The 17,816-nt window shown below is 47.0% G+C and overlaps 3 protein-coding genes across 3 annotated transcripts; 1 reads left to right on the top strand and 2 right to left on the bottom strand.

Moving 5' to 3' along the window:
- The first annotated feature begins 1,157 nt into the window (after positions 1-1,157).
- On the top strand, positions 1,158-5,187 carry HD556DRAFT_1529732 (CHAT domain-containing protein). The gene is made up of 5 exons (XM_041309422.1): positions 1,158-1,411; positions 1,468-1,618; positions 1,674-1,813; positions 1,861-1,958; positions 2,018-5,187. Exons 1-5 carry the CDS (start codon positions 1,372-1,374, stop codon positions 4,979-4,981), a joined length of 3,393 nt encoding a protein of 1,130 aa, XP_041156077.1. The 5' UTR covers positions 1,158-1,371; the 3' UTR covers positions 4,982-5,187.
- Positions 5,188-5,929: 742 nt separating this feature from the next.
- HD556DRAFT_1529733 (uncharacterized protein) lies at positions 5,930-6,973 on the bottom strand (the record flags this gene model as incomplete). The annotated part of the gene is made up of 2 exons (XM_041309423.1): positions 6,445-6,973; positions 5,930-6,388 (listed from the first exon to the last, which is right to left on the bottom strand). Exons 1-2 carry the CDS (start codon positions 6,724-6,726, stop codon positions 5,930-5,932), a joined length of 741 nt encoding a protein of 246 aa, XP_041156078.1. The 5' UTR covers positions 6,727-6,973.
- A 2,995-nt stretch (positions 6,974-9,968) lies between these two features.
- Positions 9,969-11,286, bottom strand: HD556DRAFT_1244498 (uncharacterized protein; the record flags this gene model as incomplete). Its single annotated transcript, XM_041298454.1, has 7 exons — positions 9,969-10,056; positions 10,121-10,275; positions 10,392-10,526; positions 10,573-10,711; positions 10,758-10,951; positions 11,002-11,113; positions 11,162-11,286. Coding segments are annotated over 7 exons (948 nt in total), but the record flags the coding sequence as incomplete, so codon positions are not given.
- Positions 11,287-17,816: the final 6,530 nt, after the last annotated feature.

Consider the following 17,816-nt stretch of genomic DNA (forward strand, 5'->3'; position numbering starts at 1 on the left):
GCTAAAAAAGTTGCGCAACGTCAAGGTCAGTCATCAGTGAAAGTAGCACGCCAAGTTTAAAGGGAACATGCGCATCCTGCGAAGCTTGCTACTCATTTTATCGTCGAGTCGTACCATTCACTTATACACATAGCAATGTGAAATGTAAAATCCTGTGTATTTCATGCTAGAGAAAATATAAACTGCTGAAAGGACGCGCAAAAAAGTAGAAAACCACTGGCGGGGGTTTGCGAGAGCATGTCAGAAAGGGATAGCAGAGTGCAACGGACAATATTATGAGTGACGAAGGACATGATTAAGACCTAAAACAACAGTTAGAATGAGCAAAGACTTAAGCTTCAAGTCGCTACACACCTAGTACTATACACATGCTGCGAAGGTGGTTAGCAATGTGGTTTTATCACGGAAAACCAACAGAAACAAGCCCAAACACCCTTGCAATTGGACAAGATTCAGAACGCGCCCAAAAAAAGACACTTGCAAAAGCGCACCTTGGTTTGAAATTCCACGAGGCGGGATGATGAAATGATGTAGTAAGTGTTTCAAAACGTTGAGTCGTTGATGTCGGTGGTACTAATATGAGGGTGGCAGTTGCGTCACGTAAGCAACACGGTCTGTACTGAAATGGAAATTTGAATTGGCATCCTACTAGTGGCCGCCTGCACGAACCACGAGCTCGATGCATTCCATCTTCACCATATACATTCGGTGATTGGCTGTTCCCCTATATGTTCCCATCACCTTCAAGGCTTCTATTATAGCTACATGATATGCTGGCCTCTTCATCCGGTGCCAATGATATAGTCCCACCGTACTTGGTTTGATATCTGTGCGCAATCCGGCAGCACAGCAGCATACAGTAGGTTGCATCCTCGCTTTCCAAGTGGACATTCTTTCTCATTCCTCTATATATAGCCGAGATCATCCTCCTTTCGTATTCAGCTCAATTGGATGAGTCGTATACAATCATTTGGTTCTTAGCGTGCCATCTTCAGTGGTTTTAACATTGTTCGCATTACCATACGAAATACACTCGATTCTACATCTTGCCTTGGTGTGCTGACTGAGTAGTACGATGCAAGTCCAATCACTCTGAGACTCGTATCCCCCCTTCGACCTCGACCGGCCACTTTCACTGAAGACCGGTCGGTGATCTCCATTCCCAGCGCTTAGTGCAATCATACCAGCGTCTATATCGTGCCGAACAGCCCTTCGAGCGACAATGTGGAAATACACGTGTAGCCCTCAACCTTCCTCTCAGCTGAACTCTATCAACATTCCCCATATCTTTACCCTCATCCTTCCTTCTCACTGATTCCGTGGCCCATTCAGCCCATCCTCGATCCTCATCAATTTGCTCAATCCACCATCATGTCTGGTACCTCAGAAGGTCGATATATCAGACTGGAAGGCGAGTCCCTCAGAACCACCTTCGTATCTGTTGTCATCCTCACACAATATCTACAGTCATCAGCGGAAAGAATCTTCAGGTCCCCTCCTGGCGCATTCCTGCTGGCATCTACATATCCATCAATGTCGACTCCCGGAGGCGCTGGAAATCAGCCATCAGTGTCCTATCATCTGATAAATCTGCAGCGTGGGGGAATACTGTCATTCTGTAAACCCCATGGACACTGTCTGACGCGATGCAAGAACTGATCGTCTGTTTATAGATCATCACACTCCTTACCTGCGTTGTCAGTGGAGATCAGGGCGTCCTATGAGCTTGGTCGAATGCTAGGCGGCGGTGAGGTCATTGCAGGACTTCAAATGTCATGGGATGAGCTACTGGATCATGGAAATGAGCCATTTGGTGAGTGATTCGCTTCTCACTCATGCACATACACTAACGTCTCGTAGATTTATCCTTCCCACCCGTGTTCGGTGTCAAACCTTCCCTCAAGCTGAAGGCCGCCATTGTACATGCTTGCGACGATCAGGACGACGCACTGATTGATGTGAGTGACGCTAGTAGTATCTGTCCTGTTAGCGTTTGCTGACAGAACGCAAACTGCAGTCCCTCGTAGACTGCCAGATCGCTCGAGACACAGATGCGGGCCACGCACAATTTGCCGCATACGTGACGAGCAAGACAGTCTCTCACCTGAACGACGCTGTAAAGCATTTTGAGTTAGTTCTGGACCAGTGTCCGGTCAGCCATCCAGATCATGCAACGGCTCTCACCAACCTCGCGTGGGCCCGCCTCCAAGGCTACACCCGAAATGATGTTGAAGACATCGATGCCACCACTTGCCTCTTCCGCGACGCCCTTGCATTGCGTCCGCAGCCCCATCCCGATCATCCCTTATCTCTATACAATCTCACCGAAGCGCTCACTTGGCGCTACTCCAAGAAAAGTACTGCTGCCGACATCCGGGAAGCTGCCCAACTGTATCATGAACTACTGCCTCTCTGTCCAGAGGGCACGTACCTTCGTAGCATCGCGTCAGGGAAGAATGGTGTTGAGTATGTGATCGGCGGATGCAACAACCTTCCAAAAGACGCATCTGATGAAGGCATCCATCTTCGAAGAGTCGTCCTCGAGCTTTGTCCTCTGGGCCATCAACTCCGTCCCAGAGCCCTCATGGAGCTTGCACAAGCAGTTAAAGGACGCTTTGATCAGCACGGCAGCATCGATGATCTTGACACAAGCATACAACTTCGTCGTGAAGCCGTGTCTCTGTGCCCCGAGGGACATGCTGACCGTGGTACCTACCTGAACAACTTGGCCAACTCACTCGCGTCGCGCTTCGATCATCAAGGCAAACTTAATGACCTCGATGAGGCCATCTCTTTGCACGAAGGAGCGTTGCGCCTGTATTCTGTTGGGCACCAATCTCGTTATTTCTCATTGGACAACCTAGGGGGCGTTCTCGTCGAACGTTTCAAGAAACGCGGCGACATTGATGACATCACCCGAGCCATCAGCCTCCGTCGCGAGGCACTGACGTTGTGCCCACCTGGGCATCCACGTCGTGACACCACGCTTCACAACCTGGCCCTCGCGCTCAAAACCAGATATGTCAAAACGCATGTTAGCGAGGATCTCAACGAGGCCATTGATTTATATCGTGAATCCCTTCGGTTAAGGCGGCTTGACCATCCAGAGCGCCATATTACTCTTTTCAATTTGAGCTCGGTGCTCTGCTCTCGTTTCACGCAAACTCAGAAGAATGAAGATGTCGAGGAGGCCATTGTTCTTTGCCAACAATCATTGGAGGCTTTGCATTCACTGCACCCAGACAGACACTACTCATATTTCAGGCTACGGGAAGCCTATATGTCTCGTTACCAGATTCTACACGACCCTGCTGATTTGTCGCTCGCTATAGAGAACTTCAGACTTGCATCAAGACATCCTACTCAAGGATTTCCGGAACGCATCATGGAGGTTATTGAGTGGGCTCGCCAAGTAGAGGTCTATCAACATGAATCTGCCCTGGAAGCATACCAAATGTGCTTTGAGCTTTTTGACAGCCACGTGATGACGCGATCGTCGATTATTTCACGGCGCGAAGCTGCAACCGCCTTTCGTCATGCGCGGTCACTTCCTGTAGACGCAGCCTCATGTGCTATACGTCATGTCAATCTACGGCGGGCAGTTGAGCTTGTGGAGCAGGGCCGTGGCCAGCAGTGGTCGCTGGCGTCTCGACTCAGGACTCCAGTCGAAGACCTCGAGTCAGCAAAACCGACACTGGCGCGCAATTATTTGGAGCTGAGCAAACTCATTTCCAATGCAGCCCAGAGTTCTGCTACCATCACCGACAGAGCTGCTGCTGATCGGGAAGCAACAGAGTATAGGAGACTTACAAGACAATGGGAAGCCGCGATAGCTAAGATACGTGATGTTCCGGCGTTCTCGCGGTTCTTGCTCCCACTTTCGTATGAAGACCTCCAAGTGGCAGCGCGCCAGGGACCAGTCATCATCCTCGTTGCGAGTGAATACTCATGCAGCGCCATCATCGTCCCGACGTCAGGAGACCCCCATCATGTTCCTTTGCCGTCTGTCACCCTCGTAGATCTGACCAATCTCAAGGACCGCTTCGCCAGGGCAATACGAGATTCATCTCGAATGAACCCAGGGGAGTCGAGGACAGATCTAATAGTTCTCTCGCGGATAATATGGGACCAAATCATGCTGCCCATCGTCAACGTGCTCGAACACGTCCTCAAACTAAAGCGCCGCTCTCGAATCTGGCTGTGTCCCACTGCAGCTTTCACGTCCATTCCTCTCCATGCAGCTCACCCGTTCCAAACAAAGGCGGATCGTTCTGGGAAGGAGCCATGCTTGGAGGATCTCTACATTTGCTCTTACACCCCGACGCTTTCTGCTCTGATCAGATCTAGACAGTTGATGAAGAAGCGCGCGCCTCCGTCCTTTGTGGCAATCGGACAGGGTCAACCGGGTGCAGGGAAGGGAAAAGCGCTCTTGGCTGTTGATAGCGAGCTCGAGCTTGTCCATAAGCTCGTGCCCGCGACGGCCAACCGCACCACTATTTCTGGCGATGAAGCCACACGAGCAGGTGCACTCTCAGCTTTGCAGCAGAACACCTGGGTGCACCTTGCTTGTCATGGCAAGCAGGACCCTACGCAGCCTTACGACTCGCATTTTGTCATGAGAGACGAACATCTGACGCTGCTTGATATCATGGAGAGACATATTCCGCAGGCCGAGTTCGCGTTCTTATCGGCTTGTCATACCGCCGTCGGCGACGAGGAGACGCCCGACGAAGTGATCCACCTCGCAGCTGGTCTCCAGTTTTCGGGTTTCAAGAGCGCCGTTGGCACGTTGTGGGAGGTCGACGACTCTGTCGCAAAACACGTCGTTGAAGCTTTTTACAAGTATATGTTCGGAGATTTGAAGGATGGTGGTGTCATGGACTGCACGAAGGCGGCCTGGGCGCTCAACTGTGCTACGCACTCGGTGAAAACGAAAGTGCCGCTCGAGCAGAGGATGGTTTTTGTTCATATTGGTGTGTAGTTCTAAGTCGCATTACAGTAATTCACGAGTTGTTGATCTTTCATCCCGTTGGTGTACCTGATCTCTTCTTTGATACTTACTTTACATCCCCTCTTGTACTATTGTCAGCTCTTGGAAGCATTTTCTTTGACTTCATTCATCACTCGAAGTAGTAATACTTGAAGTAAGTCCTTGAGAACCAGTTTGTTGCTCGTGTCAGTTCACCCCATGTACTATATTCGGTGATTTGGGAAATCCGGCAGCGGTCGCAGCAGCCTGAGCATATACAGTAGGTTGCATCCTCGCTTTTCAAGTGGACATTCTTTTCTCATTCCTCTATCCAGCCGAGATCATCCTCCCTTCGTTATCAGCTCAATTGCATGAGTCGTATACCATCATTTGGTTCTTAGCGTGATGTCTTCAGTGGTTTAAACATTAAATTCGCATTACCACGAGCCTAATTACGATACGAAATACACTCGATTCTACATCTTGCCTTGGTGTGCTGACTGAGTAGTACAAGTCCAATCAATCTGAGACTCGCATCCCCCCTTCGACCTCGACCGGCCACTTTCCCTGAGGACGGGTCGGTGATCTCAATTCCCAGCGCTTAGTGCAATCATACCAGCGTCTATATCATGATCGGGCCCACTGCCCAACAGCCCTCGACAATGTGGAAATACTAGTGATGGACAGGTCCGGTTCGGTCCGGTTCTCTAGGAAATTCAGAGAACCGTGGACCGGACCATCGGTTCAGTCCTCTCAGTAAGCAGAACCGTGGACCGGACCATCGGTTCGGTCCAATAATGGTCCGGTTCCGGTTCAGCAAGGGTTTGAACCGAGAACCGGACCCAAAAAATGTCAAACTTCATATACAATCCGGTTCATCTTCTCGCGCCCTGAACGCGATCCTACCGCTTGTCGCGTCTGGGCAGCCCTACGAAGCGCACCAGAACACGCACCTTCACTTCACGGTACAGCAAGTCTTCTTGGCTCGTCGTCGTGGTCTTCTGAGTATCCGCTGTCACAATTTCGGGCAGGTGAGGGGTTATCACCCATGGTGAACCCGCTTGAGTCGGGGCTGCGGCGGCCAGCCCAAAATTCTGAGCCGCTGCGCACGCTCTCGACACCCTCAGCGGTGGAGATGATGGAGTGTAAGTTGGAGTTGGTGTGTGCATGGGATCTGCCCATCGGGAGTGGAGACCAGGAAGAGGATTGGAGGTATTCACGAGTGGGAAGGGAGAGGAGGGCTGAACCAAGGGCACCTCCGTATAATACAAGGAGCGCGTGTGGAGATGCGTGTCGTGCGAGCGCAAGGAGGATAGCGCGCGGAGAAGGTGGGCCAGGGTTGACAGCGTTAAACTGGGGATTAGAGAGCGAGGGAAATGTTTGCGCTGAAAGGAAGATGACGTCTGCGTGGGGGATGAGCTGGTTGCATAAAAATGATCAAATAAAGTACGTTTCAAAAAAGTACAAGGACATACAGCTTCGACACCTTCTCGTGCCCTTCGGCCGAGATCCACGCTGAGAACACAATGTGCTCGCCACTTTCGCTCACGTGCAAGACCATCTACTCCAAGAATGTTGGAGAGCGTGGTTTTGATACTCCGTCCTTCAAAATGCATCCAGTCAAAAGGCGCTGGCGAGAGTGAACTTTGAGTGGGTACGATCGCCATATGTGGAGCGGTGCTCCCTGCGGGGGCTGTTGCAGGTCTGGAAGACAAACTATTTCGATTTCCTCTATGCTGGGCGACTCGCTCACCCATCCCTCGTTGACAATCGGTTCGAACCTGTTCGGACCTGTTCGAACCAGGTTCGAGAATTCTGCAAGTCCTCGAACCGTGGACTGGACCGACGGTTCGGTTCCCCCTATTGCCCGAACTTTGAACCGGACTTCGGTCAGGTTCGAAACGGTTCGGGTTCGAACCGTGGTTCAGGACCGGACCTGGCCATCACTAGGAAATACACGTGTAGCATGACTTGAACGTCTGAACCCTCAACCTCCCTCTCAGCTGAACTCTATCCACATTCCCCATATCTTTACCCCCGTCCTTCCTTCTCACTGATTCCGTGGCCCATTCCATCACTGAAAACCAAGATTTCCTATCAACCTTTATATACACGTTATCATGTAAATAATGTTCATATTTGGCTAAAATGTGGCAGCGCAGACTATCTAGTCATTTATGCCCTTAAAACGCTATCCTCTATTACTCATGACCGTCACACGGACCTCATCAGGAAAACCCTCCCAGGGCAAAAATCACATAATTTTCATAAAACATGTAATTTAGATAATTCTGTGTAATTACAGATATTAGGATAAAAAGCACCAAAAGATGATATGATTATCGAGAATTATTTGAAAATACAAAAAGTGTATCTATTTATATACAAGTTCAACAAAAAAAAGTATTACAATTATCATATATCAATCACTCATCAACAGTCCACTCTCATGGGATGTGACAGTGTGGGATGATAACTCATATGAGAATAAGGAATTCCAACGAGTGAGTAGTATTAGGTACCTGAGTAGGACAATTTGATGGACTTAGTGATATCCGATGTCAACAAGGACAACACGTGTAAACAAATAAACAAAGAACTTTGTTGAATATTTGTGCTTGTTTACTCTCACACTCACTTGTGGTTCGAAATTCTTTCACTCGCTCTCTTCCACCACCACCACATCACATTCGAGTCTTCAACATCCCAAGTGCTGTCTTCGAGCCTCTTCACCACCATCAAACGATCTTTGTGAGTGTTTATTGCTGGCACTCATTCTTGCTCATCACACTCTCGTTCTTGCTCGCACGCAGCGCATGTAGACTCGACTCTAGATGGGGAGTCGCAGTGAGTGAGTTTGTCAATCCTCCTTAAAGCTCGAGCCATGTTGATCCAAGTTGTTGCCCGCCATTTGCAGTGAGTGAGTTTGTTGATCTTCTTTCGAGCTCGAGCCACACTGGTCCAAGTTGTTCCCTGCCGTTCGCAGTGAGTGAGTCTGTCAACCCTCCTTCAAGCTCGAGCCGTGCTGATCAAAGTCGTCTGCTGTTTGCAGTGTGTCGATTCTCCTTCGAGCTCAAGCCACGCTGATTGAAGTTATTGCCCACCATTCGCAGTGTCTTGGTGAGTTTATCTTTTTTTACAATCGTTTTTTCATATTTCTAACTTGATATTTATATGTATTACCTGCGGGTCTGACGCTGATGGTGCCGCGGCTGTGTCCTGCTCTCAGCTAGTTCATGATCTTCACGCCGGTATGTTGCTTGTGTTAGCATCGGCTCCTACTTTCCACTAGCCCTGCCCCAGCCTGGTCACTTGTAAGTGTTATACTGCTTGTCTATACTCATTTTTATTCACCCCCCACTCATTCCAGCTTGTTTTTTTCGTGTTTCATGTGCTTGTCCACACATGCCATGTGTCCACTTGTAAGTGCTTTTATCTGCACTTGTTTTCGTTCGTTCGCACTCATTTTTAGTCATTCTAGTTTTTCGACATCTGTATACCCCCGCGCCCGATGCTCATCTACACTTGTAAGTGCTTGTCCGCGCTCGTTCTTAAATGTCTGCACTCATTCTTGTTGCAAGGGGTACAATTTATATGGGCTTCGTTTATCCAAGCCAGGGATTGGGTATTTGCAGTCATTTGTAGCACATATAGCTGTATAGTAATTACTAGTGTTATGTATATCTTCTGATCAAATATTAGTCCGTTTTACTTGTAACACTGTCTGATGTGTGTGATTCAATATGCAAAGTTTGAAATATACTCTCTGAAATTCACAATATTGTAGTCTAATATCAAGTAATTTGTGATAATTATCCTTGAAAAATAAGGCAGTAAAAAAGTCCTTCTAAACAAAATAGTCTTCCTAGTCCTTCTAAAGCCGATAATTCTCGATAATTCTCAATGATTATTGAGAATTATCATAGTTTAGAGGATATTATCATAGTTTAGACGAATTTCCCTGGGGAGGGTTTTCCTGATGCTATATTTGGTGGTAGTTGCACAATTGCGATTATTGATACATTGAATCTGATTTACAGGTGTGCAAAATAGGTTTACACCAAGCAGTATGTAGACTTTAGAGCATTGTGGTTGTTCATGCAGCTTGTCTACGAGAGTGCATTCAATGGCTAATCTGTATGATAGATTGACAGAAGTACCAGGGTTGTTTTTCATATAAAGTCATTTATGCATATTTAACGCTATCCCACATGATCAAGGAAAGTCATAGGGATTGGTGTACGGCATCAATCACATGAATTTCGTTGTTGTGCTACAAAACCTCATCGATAACCATGTCTGATAAGTGTATACAGGACAAATTTGAAACATCGTGATCCAATTACTAGTTGTGCTACATATTTATGAGTACACGATTGATAACTAACACGTATCATTTTGTGACCGATGTGCAAGGTAATTACCAGTTGCGCCTACATTTTCCGTATCAATCTTCATGCTAGCATTGGTACACAAGTGAATTGTGCCTTGATATTTGTCATCCTCCCGACTTAATAGACTTGTGAGACTAGAACGTCTGATTGTCATCAAAGATTCTATGTTATCTTGATCGCAAAGTAGGTCAAGTCGACCTGCACTTATATGAATGAAAATTGTTTAAAAGAGTGTCTGCTGTACAACATTTCAAGCATGCAAAGGATTGTTTCGCAGATATTAAAGAAATATAGTATCTGGCTACCTGTACCATAGATGGGTGACAGCCTCATAATTGTAATAAAGGTATCATTTCTCAGTGCGAACAAATCATGGAGACGCAGCGAATGAATGGCCATTAGATACTATATTACCAATTTTAAATTGCTGAATCTCCTACATATGCAACAGGTAAAATACAGCAAAATTCCGTTAAAAATCAAAATCACGGCCACTTGTCATTTGAATACTCGACAACACAAAATGTTTGCTCATACATATCAACAGTACACACTAATATAATACAGCGCAAACAACGAGCATAATCTAGTCTGCAAAAGCTGAGCTAATGTCTGGCCGAACACCGAGCAACGGAGAGTTGTTCAACTCTTTGGGGCCGATAGGTGGACACATGCTTGCGTCCGAAAACCTTGCTATTGAATATTACAGTATAATCAGAACAGCATTAGACGGTTACAGCTATATACGATGACTCACCGGTTCCACCAAAGTAAGAGGTCTTCTACTTCCTTAGCTGCGTCTGATGTCACGGCAAGCTCGAAGAAGTCAACGATATTGTCGTAGAACTCTTGATGGTTGAACTCGTCGTCTACAATACGCCATGATCCCGTGCTAGACAAAGCAAACCTAAGCTAAATGGCCTGCATCAGCAGTGCATTGATAAAAAGTGATCCGTCATACTTACCTGCACAGCTGCGTATGCAATCGACCTTGGTTGGACTGATTTCATGTTCAACAGCCCAGCCACGTTGGAACGAGTGCGGCATTCGCCATTGGTCCTTCGCTGCTTTGGACGACCCTGTGTGGAAAGTACTTCCGGGCTGAGCTGCTCTTGCTCGTCCATCTCTGCAGAAGTGGGAGACGTGAAGATGTATTTGAATGTCTACAAGCGACGTCAGTATACGATCCTTCATCATCACGAAACGTACCTTTAAAAGGAATTGCCCTTTGAATAAACCATCTGTAGGTTTCAGTGGGTCGTATGTTTCGTCCTTATATAAAAAAGAAGGCCACGAGTGAGCCGTAACTCGATAATCAGGGTGATAATCCCTGATGCTTTGTTGGACGCTACCTCATTGGTCAGCAAAGACGTTGTGAAGTAAACAAAACTTACACTGGATCATTCCAGTCGTAATCGACGGGGCATATGAGCCGTCCAGTTGCATCATTGTTAAATCCGCGACCCAATTTGTTCTGCCCATGGATGATGGGGGTCGGATGTGGGGTTTGTTGCATCAACCATGAGGCAACAACAACTTTGAGCCGTGTCGTATCATCACCCCTTGCTCCATCAGCGCCTTTATTTAACTACGAACAGTGTCAATTAGCCTCGTCACCAAGGGGTCTGCAAGTCTTACCTTGCTGTATATGTAAGAGAGCTCCCTGTTCTCAACCTCGGAGTGTACAAGCTTACGAACTGTTGGACACCAAGTGGCTAATTTCTTGTACGATCGGTACCTCCTGTCGTCCCTAGTGGACATAATTAGTGCAAGTAAATGTACATGCGAAAGGACCTACTCGGAGTCGTTCAAGCTAGTATCATCATCTGAGTCGATACCCAGCGTCACACGTCTGTCAAACTCTGTGACGAGGTCTTCAACACGTTCAGTAAGGCAGACGAGTCGGCGGATCACCCGACCCTCCAGATGAAGGCGTTCACTGTCGAATCAATGGCTCAAAGGATAACCAAATGCTAGATGATCTTACGCACCTTTTCTCTTCCACCGGCTGTTTGCGGAGTTCTGCATTTTGTGCCTCCAAAACAGCCAGCCGCCTCTTCAAGGCTGCTACTTCAGAAGGCGGGCTGTCGCCTTGGGAGCTGGTTTGTGACATAAAAGACGAATGTTGAAAGAGGTGGATGGAAGAGGTGTGGAAGTGGGGGAAGGTGTGCCACGGCTGCCTGAAGTATGGGAGATCAGCAATGTTTTGATCCGGCGTATTTCAACTAATGCGGACAATTTACGTCTTAGGGCTTCATGTTCAGCTTGGAATGAACTAACGGTGATTAAAGGATTGCAGTCATTAATAGGTATGAAGGGTTTAAATAAATAAAAATTACCGGGTTCCGGTTCAGCAACTTTAACTTAACATCATTTTCTGTCCCACGGAGCCGATCAGAACAGTCAACAATAATCCCTGAATGAAAGCGGACGACACAACGAACGTGTCGTACACCATGTTTCCCCATCCTGACAGTTAGCAATCATAGAGAGATTATTTTGACAGTAGCATACTGACCTTTAGCCAGTGTAGTTCGGTGTCGTTGACAAGTTTTGCCAGACTTGCTAACTGGAAGTAATAACTGGGGGTTTGAAGGAAGCTATGAGCATAGCTTGGGTCTGAATCATCGTCATCTATGCGAGCTAGAGAACTAGAGAAGGAGAGGTTGATGAGTTTGTGGGTCGATGATGCGATGGGAGAAGGGTCGATCGGACATCGGTCAACTAAGCGAGGATTGGATGAGCTCTTGCAAGAAGGAATGAAGGCAGCTGACGTACTACTAGTACACTTACACCATACATCTCAGGCTTGACAATGAGAGGGATCCAGTTGTCACCCGTCGTTTTGCGCGCTTCCAGTCGAAACATCCTGGCAAACATGAAACACCACCAAAGACGGATTAGAAGGCTTTGGCTAGTAAGTGGTGGGAGATGAAGTATTCCAAGACTTGGATGGCGGTGACCCAGGAATCGTATTTGTTAACTTAGTACGTGGGCCTCCCCGCAGACGCCCGTGATCATTTGGTCGTGGTGCATACAGTTGACAACATATTTCAGCAACTCAGGGTATACTTTGGTATCGGTATCAACATGTGGATACATCAATACACGAAAGTAAAGTGGGAGATGAACACGCACCATCCCTGGAAAAGGTCAAGTTCGAAGTGAACATGTCGAACAAACCTCGAACGGATAGGTCTGCCCAATCCGCGGAATCCTCCAGGTATTCCTGAAAAAGGGTTCGAAGTGAACATGTCGAACAAACCTCGAACGGATAGGTCTGCCCAATCCGCGGAATCCTCCAGGTATTCCTGAAAAAGGTTAAGTTCGAAGTGAACATGTCGAACAAACCTTGAACGGATAAGTCTCCCCAATCTGCAGAATCCTCCAGGTATCCCTGAAAAAGGTTAAGTTCGAAGTGAACATGTCGAACAAACCTCGAACAGATAGGTCTGCCCAATCCGCGGAATCCTCCAGGTATTCCTGAAGAAGGTTAGTAAGTTCGAAGTAAACATGTCTAACAAACCTCGAACGGATAGGTCTGCCCAATCCGCGGAAATCTTCAAGTATTCCTGAAGAAAGTCACCACCATCTGATTGACTTTATGTATGTATTTCTAGGATATAGTAAATACAACCGCTAAACAATGAGCAGATGTCACACACCGCGCGCGCCGTTTCGGAAAATGCCGGGGATATAACTTTAATCCAAATCGGGATATGTTCTTAGATGATAGCTCAAACGACGAAGGGAAACATTAACTCACTTTAAATCATCTACCACTTCAGCACAAGTATGAACAACCACGCGGATGCCAACGGGGGAGTCGGAAATCAGAATGCAAACGGAAACCAACATCACCAGGTATGTTGAGGATTTTATAATAATCACTGCTTACCGATTCTACAGATTCATCCACACCTTTTACGACTCGTACCAAAACCTCGGGACGTGACCTTCACGCTGACCGAAAGACAGCTCGTAAGTAACGGCTCGTTCAGGAGTTACAATGTTAATATTTTCAAAGCAATTAATGTACCTTACATGGGCCGGTGCGCGAGTCCGCGTGCGTCAAGAACTCTACAACCCTGAAGTACCACTTCAGCCCCGCCCTCAGCCCCCGGTCTTGTCAGAAGTAACGCGCGCGATGATAGTGCTTTGGATCGCAAGGGAACACCGGATTTTCGAGATGGAAATCCAGGAGTTGGAGCATCTCCTGGGACTTCAAGTTGCACGTTAGGACATCTAGGTAAGCTGCTTTGGAATCTATTCCGAACGGACTTACGAATATCAGACCATGTGGGATGGAAGTTTTCAGAGGCTGGAATGAGGTTAAACGTTTGGACATGATGGACATGTGCGCGATATACAATGTAACACCATACAAACCATATGTAGTCATTCTAACGACTTTCGAGACTTTTGCGCTGAGAGAGTGAAAACTGTCTTGCTCGTCTTACCCGCGTGTCCGTGAAAAAAACCGCGGTATACCGCAAACACTGTTCATACCCGCAGAATTGGCGGGTCGGTGTACACCTGTACCGTGGCGGGTACGGTGTTTGAGGATATGGGTGTGGTGGGGCTTCAGCGACCCGCGGGTTCGCCCGTGCTCAACCCTAACAATTTGGGCTCGAGCTGGAATGGATTTCTTGAGCCTGATCCGCGTGCAAAGTACAAATTGTGTGTAGATGCAGTAATGGTAACCACCTTTTGCATTCAAATATAGGGAATTGTGAGCAAAGCAAGAACATACTGCAAAGAAGTTTACTCACCGGTAATCAACCAGCTGATGAGCGATGATTGGATAAAAATTTGTCGTGCGTTGCGTGTGAGAGAATAATCAAAGATGCGATGAAGATGGAGTATAGGATATAAGTTATGCGTGCCGTCAACGTTTTGCTGGATAGGATGCAAGAAGACAGACAGTAAAGATCCAAAGGGAAAGTACAAGATAGGTATAAAGGTGAGATGAAATAAAACGAGGCATGAGGAAATCGTGAGGACCGTGCGTCGCGTGTTAAAGATGACAGCCGGAGGTAAAAAGTAGAGCACGGACTAAATCAGAGAGCAGGTATCACCGTAGTGTCAGTACTGTAGCACAACAGATACTCGGAGAAAGGTTCATATCCACTCACATCATAGGATAGACACCGTCAAGCCCAGGGCATGCTTGAAAGGCTCCCGTGACCACTGTTATTGCACTAAGTACATGCCATTTCAAGCATCGGCAGGCTTACCTTAGGGAACATTTTGAACGGCCCGTCTCAAAAAATGCTTACCAACTTGAAACGCAGGAAGTGCAAAAACTGAACGTATTAGCTTACATAACAAGGTTTTTGTATGCCAAGACAATTCAGCTTCTAACTCGCTGTACACACAGGACTTGCTGGTCGACCGTTTCCCTATACCACGTTATATCGTCTGCGACCAGCGTGGCAGTCAAGCTCAATTACTGCTACTGAAGCTCAATCCGTCGACGACGCACATGTTGACATCGATGTATGGCACTGCACAAGCCGCGGGTCACGGTGCTGGCGGCTGGCCACTTGTAATATATTCTTTGAAGCACTCACTCGGGTAATTCTGCGCTCCTAGTCAAGTACCTGAATGGCGTCAATACTGATTGCGACTACATATTGCTCCAGAAGGGTCTACATCAACGACATACAACTACTATCAAGCATCAGGTAACATCACATGCCATGGTTTTCAATCGCATTACAGACCTCAATAAGGACTCCATCTTGCCTGCTAATGGCTGCCTCAAGTCTACTCACAGCTTCTAGCACATACCCAATTTCGTTAACTATGTATTCAAATTTCCTCCTGAGATCATCATGTTTCCATGATGCTTTCTGCCCATCTCTACGGTAAGTGCATAACTTGAAAGATAAAGCTAGACATACTTACATCATTCAAGTCGTCCTGTGACCTCTTTCGCTTTAGACTCGGACGTGACAGCAACTCATTGACATCCTTGTCATGGTGGGGACCAAACCAAGGCTGGATGTCCTTCGGGTCACTTCCGAGTGCCAGTGCCATTTCGCGTTCTGTTTTAGCTAGTCTGTGAGTTACTTGGCCTGGATGTGAGCAATTCAAACCTGCCAAGCTCACCATACGTATAGCACCCACAGGAATATACTGGACCACCTTGCCCATGCGACTGACCTGGGCCAGGGCAGGAGTCCTTGTGACTTTGTGGAGCGGAGCTTCTTGACTCGGAGTGATGGACACCCTTGCCTGCTCTTTTAAGTTGAGTCTCAAGGGCGGTGTTCATCAAGATGATAGCCTCGGCTCCATCGTTAAAGTCAGAGGGACGTGAGTCGATGCTAACAGAATCTGTGTCAGCAAACATCTTCGCCGGTTTACCCCTTCAAGTTGGAGAGTAACGGTATTTAAATTCAATTCACTCTACCGTAATTTCAAGCTTACACGAAGATGGTCAACCCTGCTCCGATACAGAAATTCTTCTTGGATTCTCCCTGCATTCCAATGTGCTGATCTCTCGGCACCAGAAATTCGTAACCAAGTTCCGAAAGACCCTGTCGGCAATCATGTCACTTAGGGTATAGGCTAGTCTCGATTTTGAGTTTAGACGTCCCAAATCGGAGGACGTCGGTTATGTATAAAAAGGTTTAGGCCAGGGTTGAACGTTGAGTATCAGTTCTGAGTGGGGAAACAACTTAAATGTTTGCAGCTCCTTCCGTGGCACTTGACGCCCCTCAGATGATCCGTCAACACCAACTAACTTACTCAACCAGTATGTAACATTTGCCGATAATTTTATACATGAGTCAGATCCCATGACCACTACTAATAGTATCTCGCCGCAAGCTTTCCCTCTGGCGGTGCAAATGATATTGGTTCACTACTAGTTGAACCTTCATTTCCGCTGACCCTACAACTCTGACGTTCGAAACTTCTGATGGTGACATTTGCGCAGGATCCGATATGCTTAGACTAGTACTACTTCCGTACTATGCCGTTGGTGCTGTGAGTCACTTGTATTCAATGGCAGAATTCCCTACACGGAGCATGGTTTTCGTTCTCTCGATAAGACTCCACCAGCCCGAGGCTAGATCACATTATGCGCTAATCACACCTGCCATGCCTTCCAAAGCTAAGTCGCCCTCCACAAGAAGTACTCCTGCATCCATACTTCAGAAACTGCAGAATTCTCCTGGAGGATTCTATGCTGCTACGCTGAAGCTCATTCATCACGTTGAATATTTTGTAGGTGGACCGAATGGCAATATTCTTGTCAGCAAGGGAGGAGGACTCCAACCTGCAGAATTCATCATCCGTGGTGTGTTCGAGATCAGTCGCAATGACTTTAATTTCACCCCAGATGCGAATTTCAATCCCTCGAATATATTTCATGGTCGCTTTGCAGATGTAAAATTGACCTGTCAGCTTACTGCTGGCCGTAACAATGCCTTCCGATTTTCATCAGAAGACTTCCCAGATGTCCTTGACAATCTCGCTCACTTTGAGGGATTAATTCCGAGGGCAAGAGACTATGAGAAGCTCAGTGTCGTTCATGACTCACTCGGTCAGAGATCCGTCAAACTGACGCACAGTCTCTTTGAAGTTGTAAGTATTCATCGCATACTTGTCCATGCACGTTACCGTGACTACGTACTGAATATTACTATGACAAAACAGGCCAATAAAGAAGATCGGCGAGATACTGCTAGCCAAGTTGATGGTGATGACAACTACTCGACCAGTAAGCCGCAAACAATTCTTATGTCTGTCATTACACTGATTTTTTACGCAACTGCAGAAGGTCTAAGCTCTGACTTCGACATCACCACTTGGCCAGTGGCCAACCAATGCAAAAGTCACTTGCAGGGCCTCATTTCGACTCATATCATCAGCCCCTTACCAGCGTACGACTTGGATCATAAGCTCGTGCTGCCGTCTGAATATGAGTCAAAACTAAAGGGTGCGCTCGTCGAAGTGCACATGGCGTTTTGCCATCGTCGAATCAGAAGTGCAAAATGTGATGTTTTCAGCACCGTTTTACGAGAACTCACCATCTTGTCACCACCTGCTGCCATGCCAAGCAGTCCCTTCAAACGTCGCCGTCTCAATGCTGGTCCTCTGAATGTATCTTGAATGGTATGCATTAATTCTTAGTATTATTGCCTTCACACACTGATCACCTTCCGCAGTAATGTTGAACACCGTACCCAAAAAAACGTTGTAGTACTTATATGGATTTAGTACATCTAGCATATGTAACAACAGAACCGTTAAATTATTATGTTACAAAGATACCTGAACAACGATGAAGCGTCAGGAAGAATTGTATTATTGATTAGCCAATAGTATCAACGCACCACATGTACCACATTGCGATTTGTCATCCAAAGGGCCCTTTCTTCGTCCGATAGCAACGCTCTCCGGACAGCCGCAGTTCGAGCAGTGCCACACCCCATTGATCACAT

Source organism: Suillus plorans (assembly GCF_016647745.1).
Source record: "Suillus plorans strain S12 chromosome Unknown HD556scaffold_63, whole genome shotgun sequence".
Lineage (NCBI taxonomy): Eukaryota > Fungi > Basidiomycota > Agaricomycetes > Boletales > Suillaceae > Suillus > Suillus plorans.

What these genes read in the sequence shown, in the direction of transcription:
- HD556DRAFT_1529732 (XM_041309422.1), top strand. Translation starts at nt 1,372, where the DNA reads ATGTCTGGTACCTCAGAAGGTCGATATATCAGACTGGAAG. An exon ending in TCGATATATCAGACTGGAAG is followed by an intron (nt 1,412 to 1,467) that starts GCGAGTCCCTCA and finishes CAATATCTACAG; the next exon opens with TCATCAGCGGAAAGAATCTT. An exon ending in AGGACGACGCACTGATTGAT is followed by an intron (nt 1,959 to 2,017) that starts GTGAGTGACGCT and finishes CGCAAACTGCAG; the next exon opens with TCCCTCGTAGACTGCCAGAT.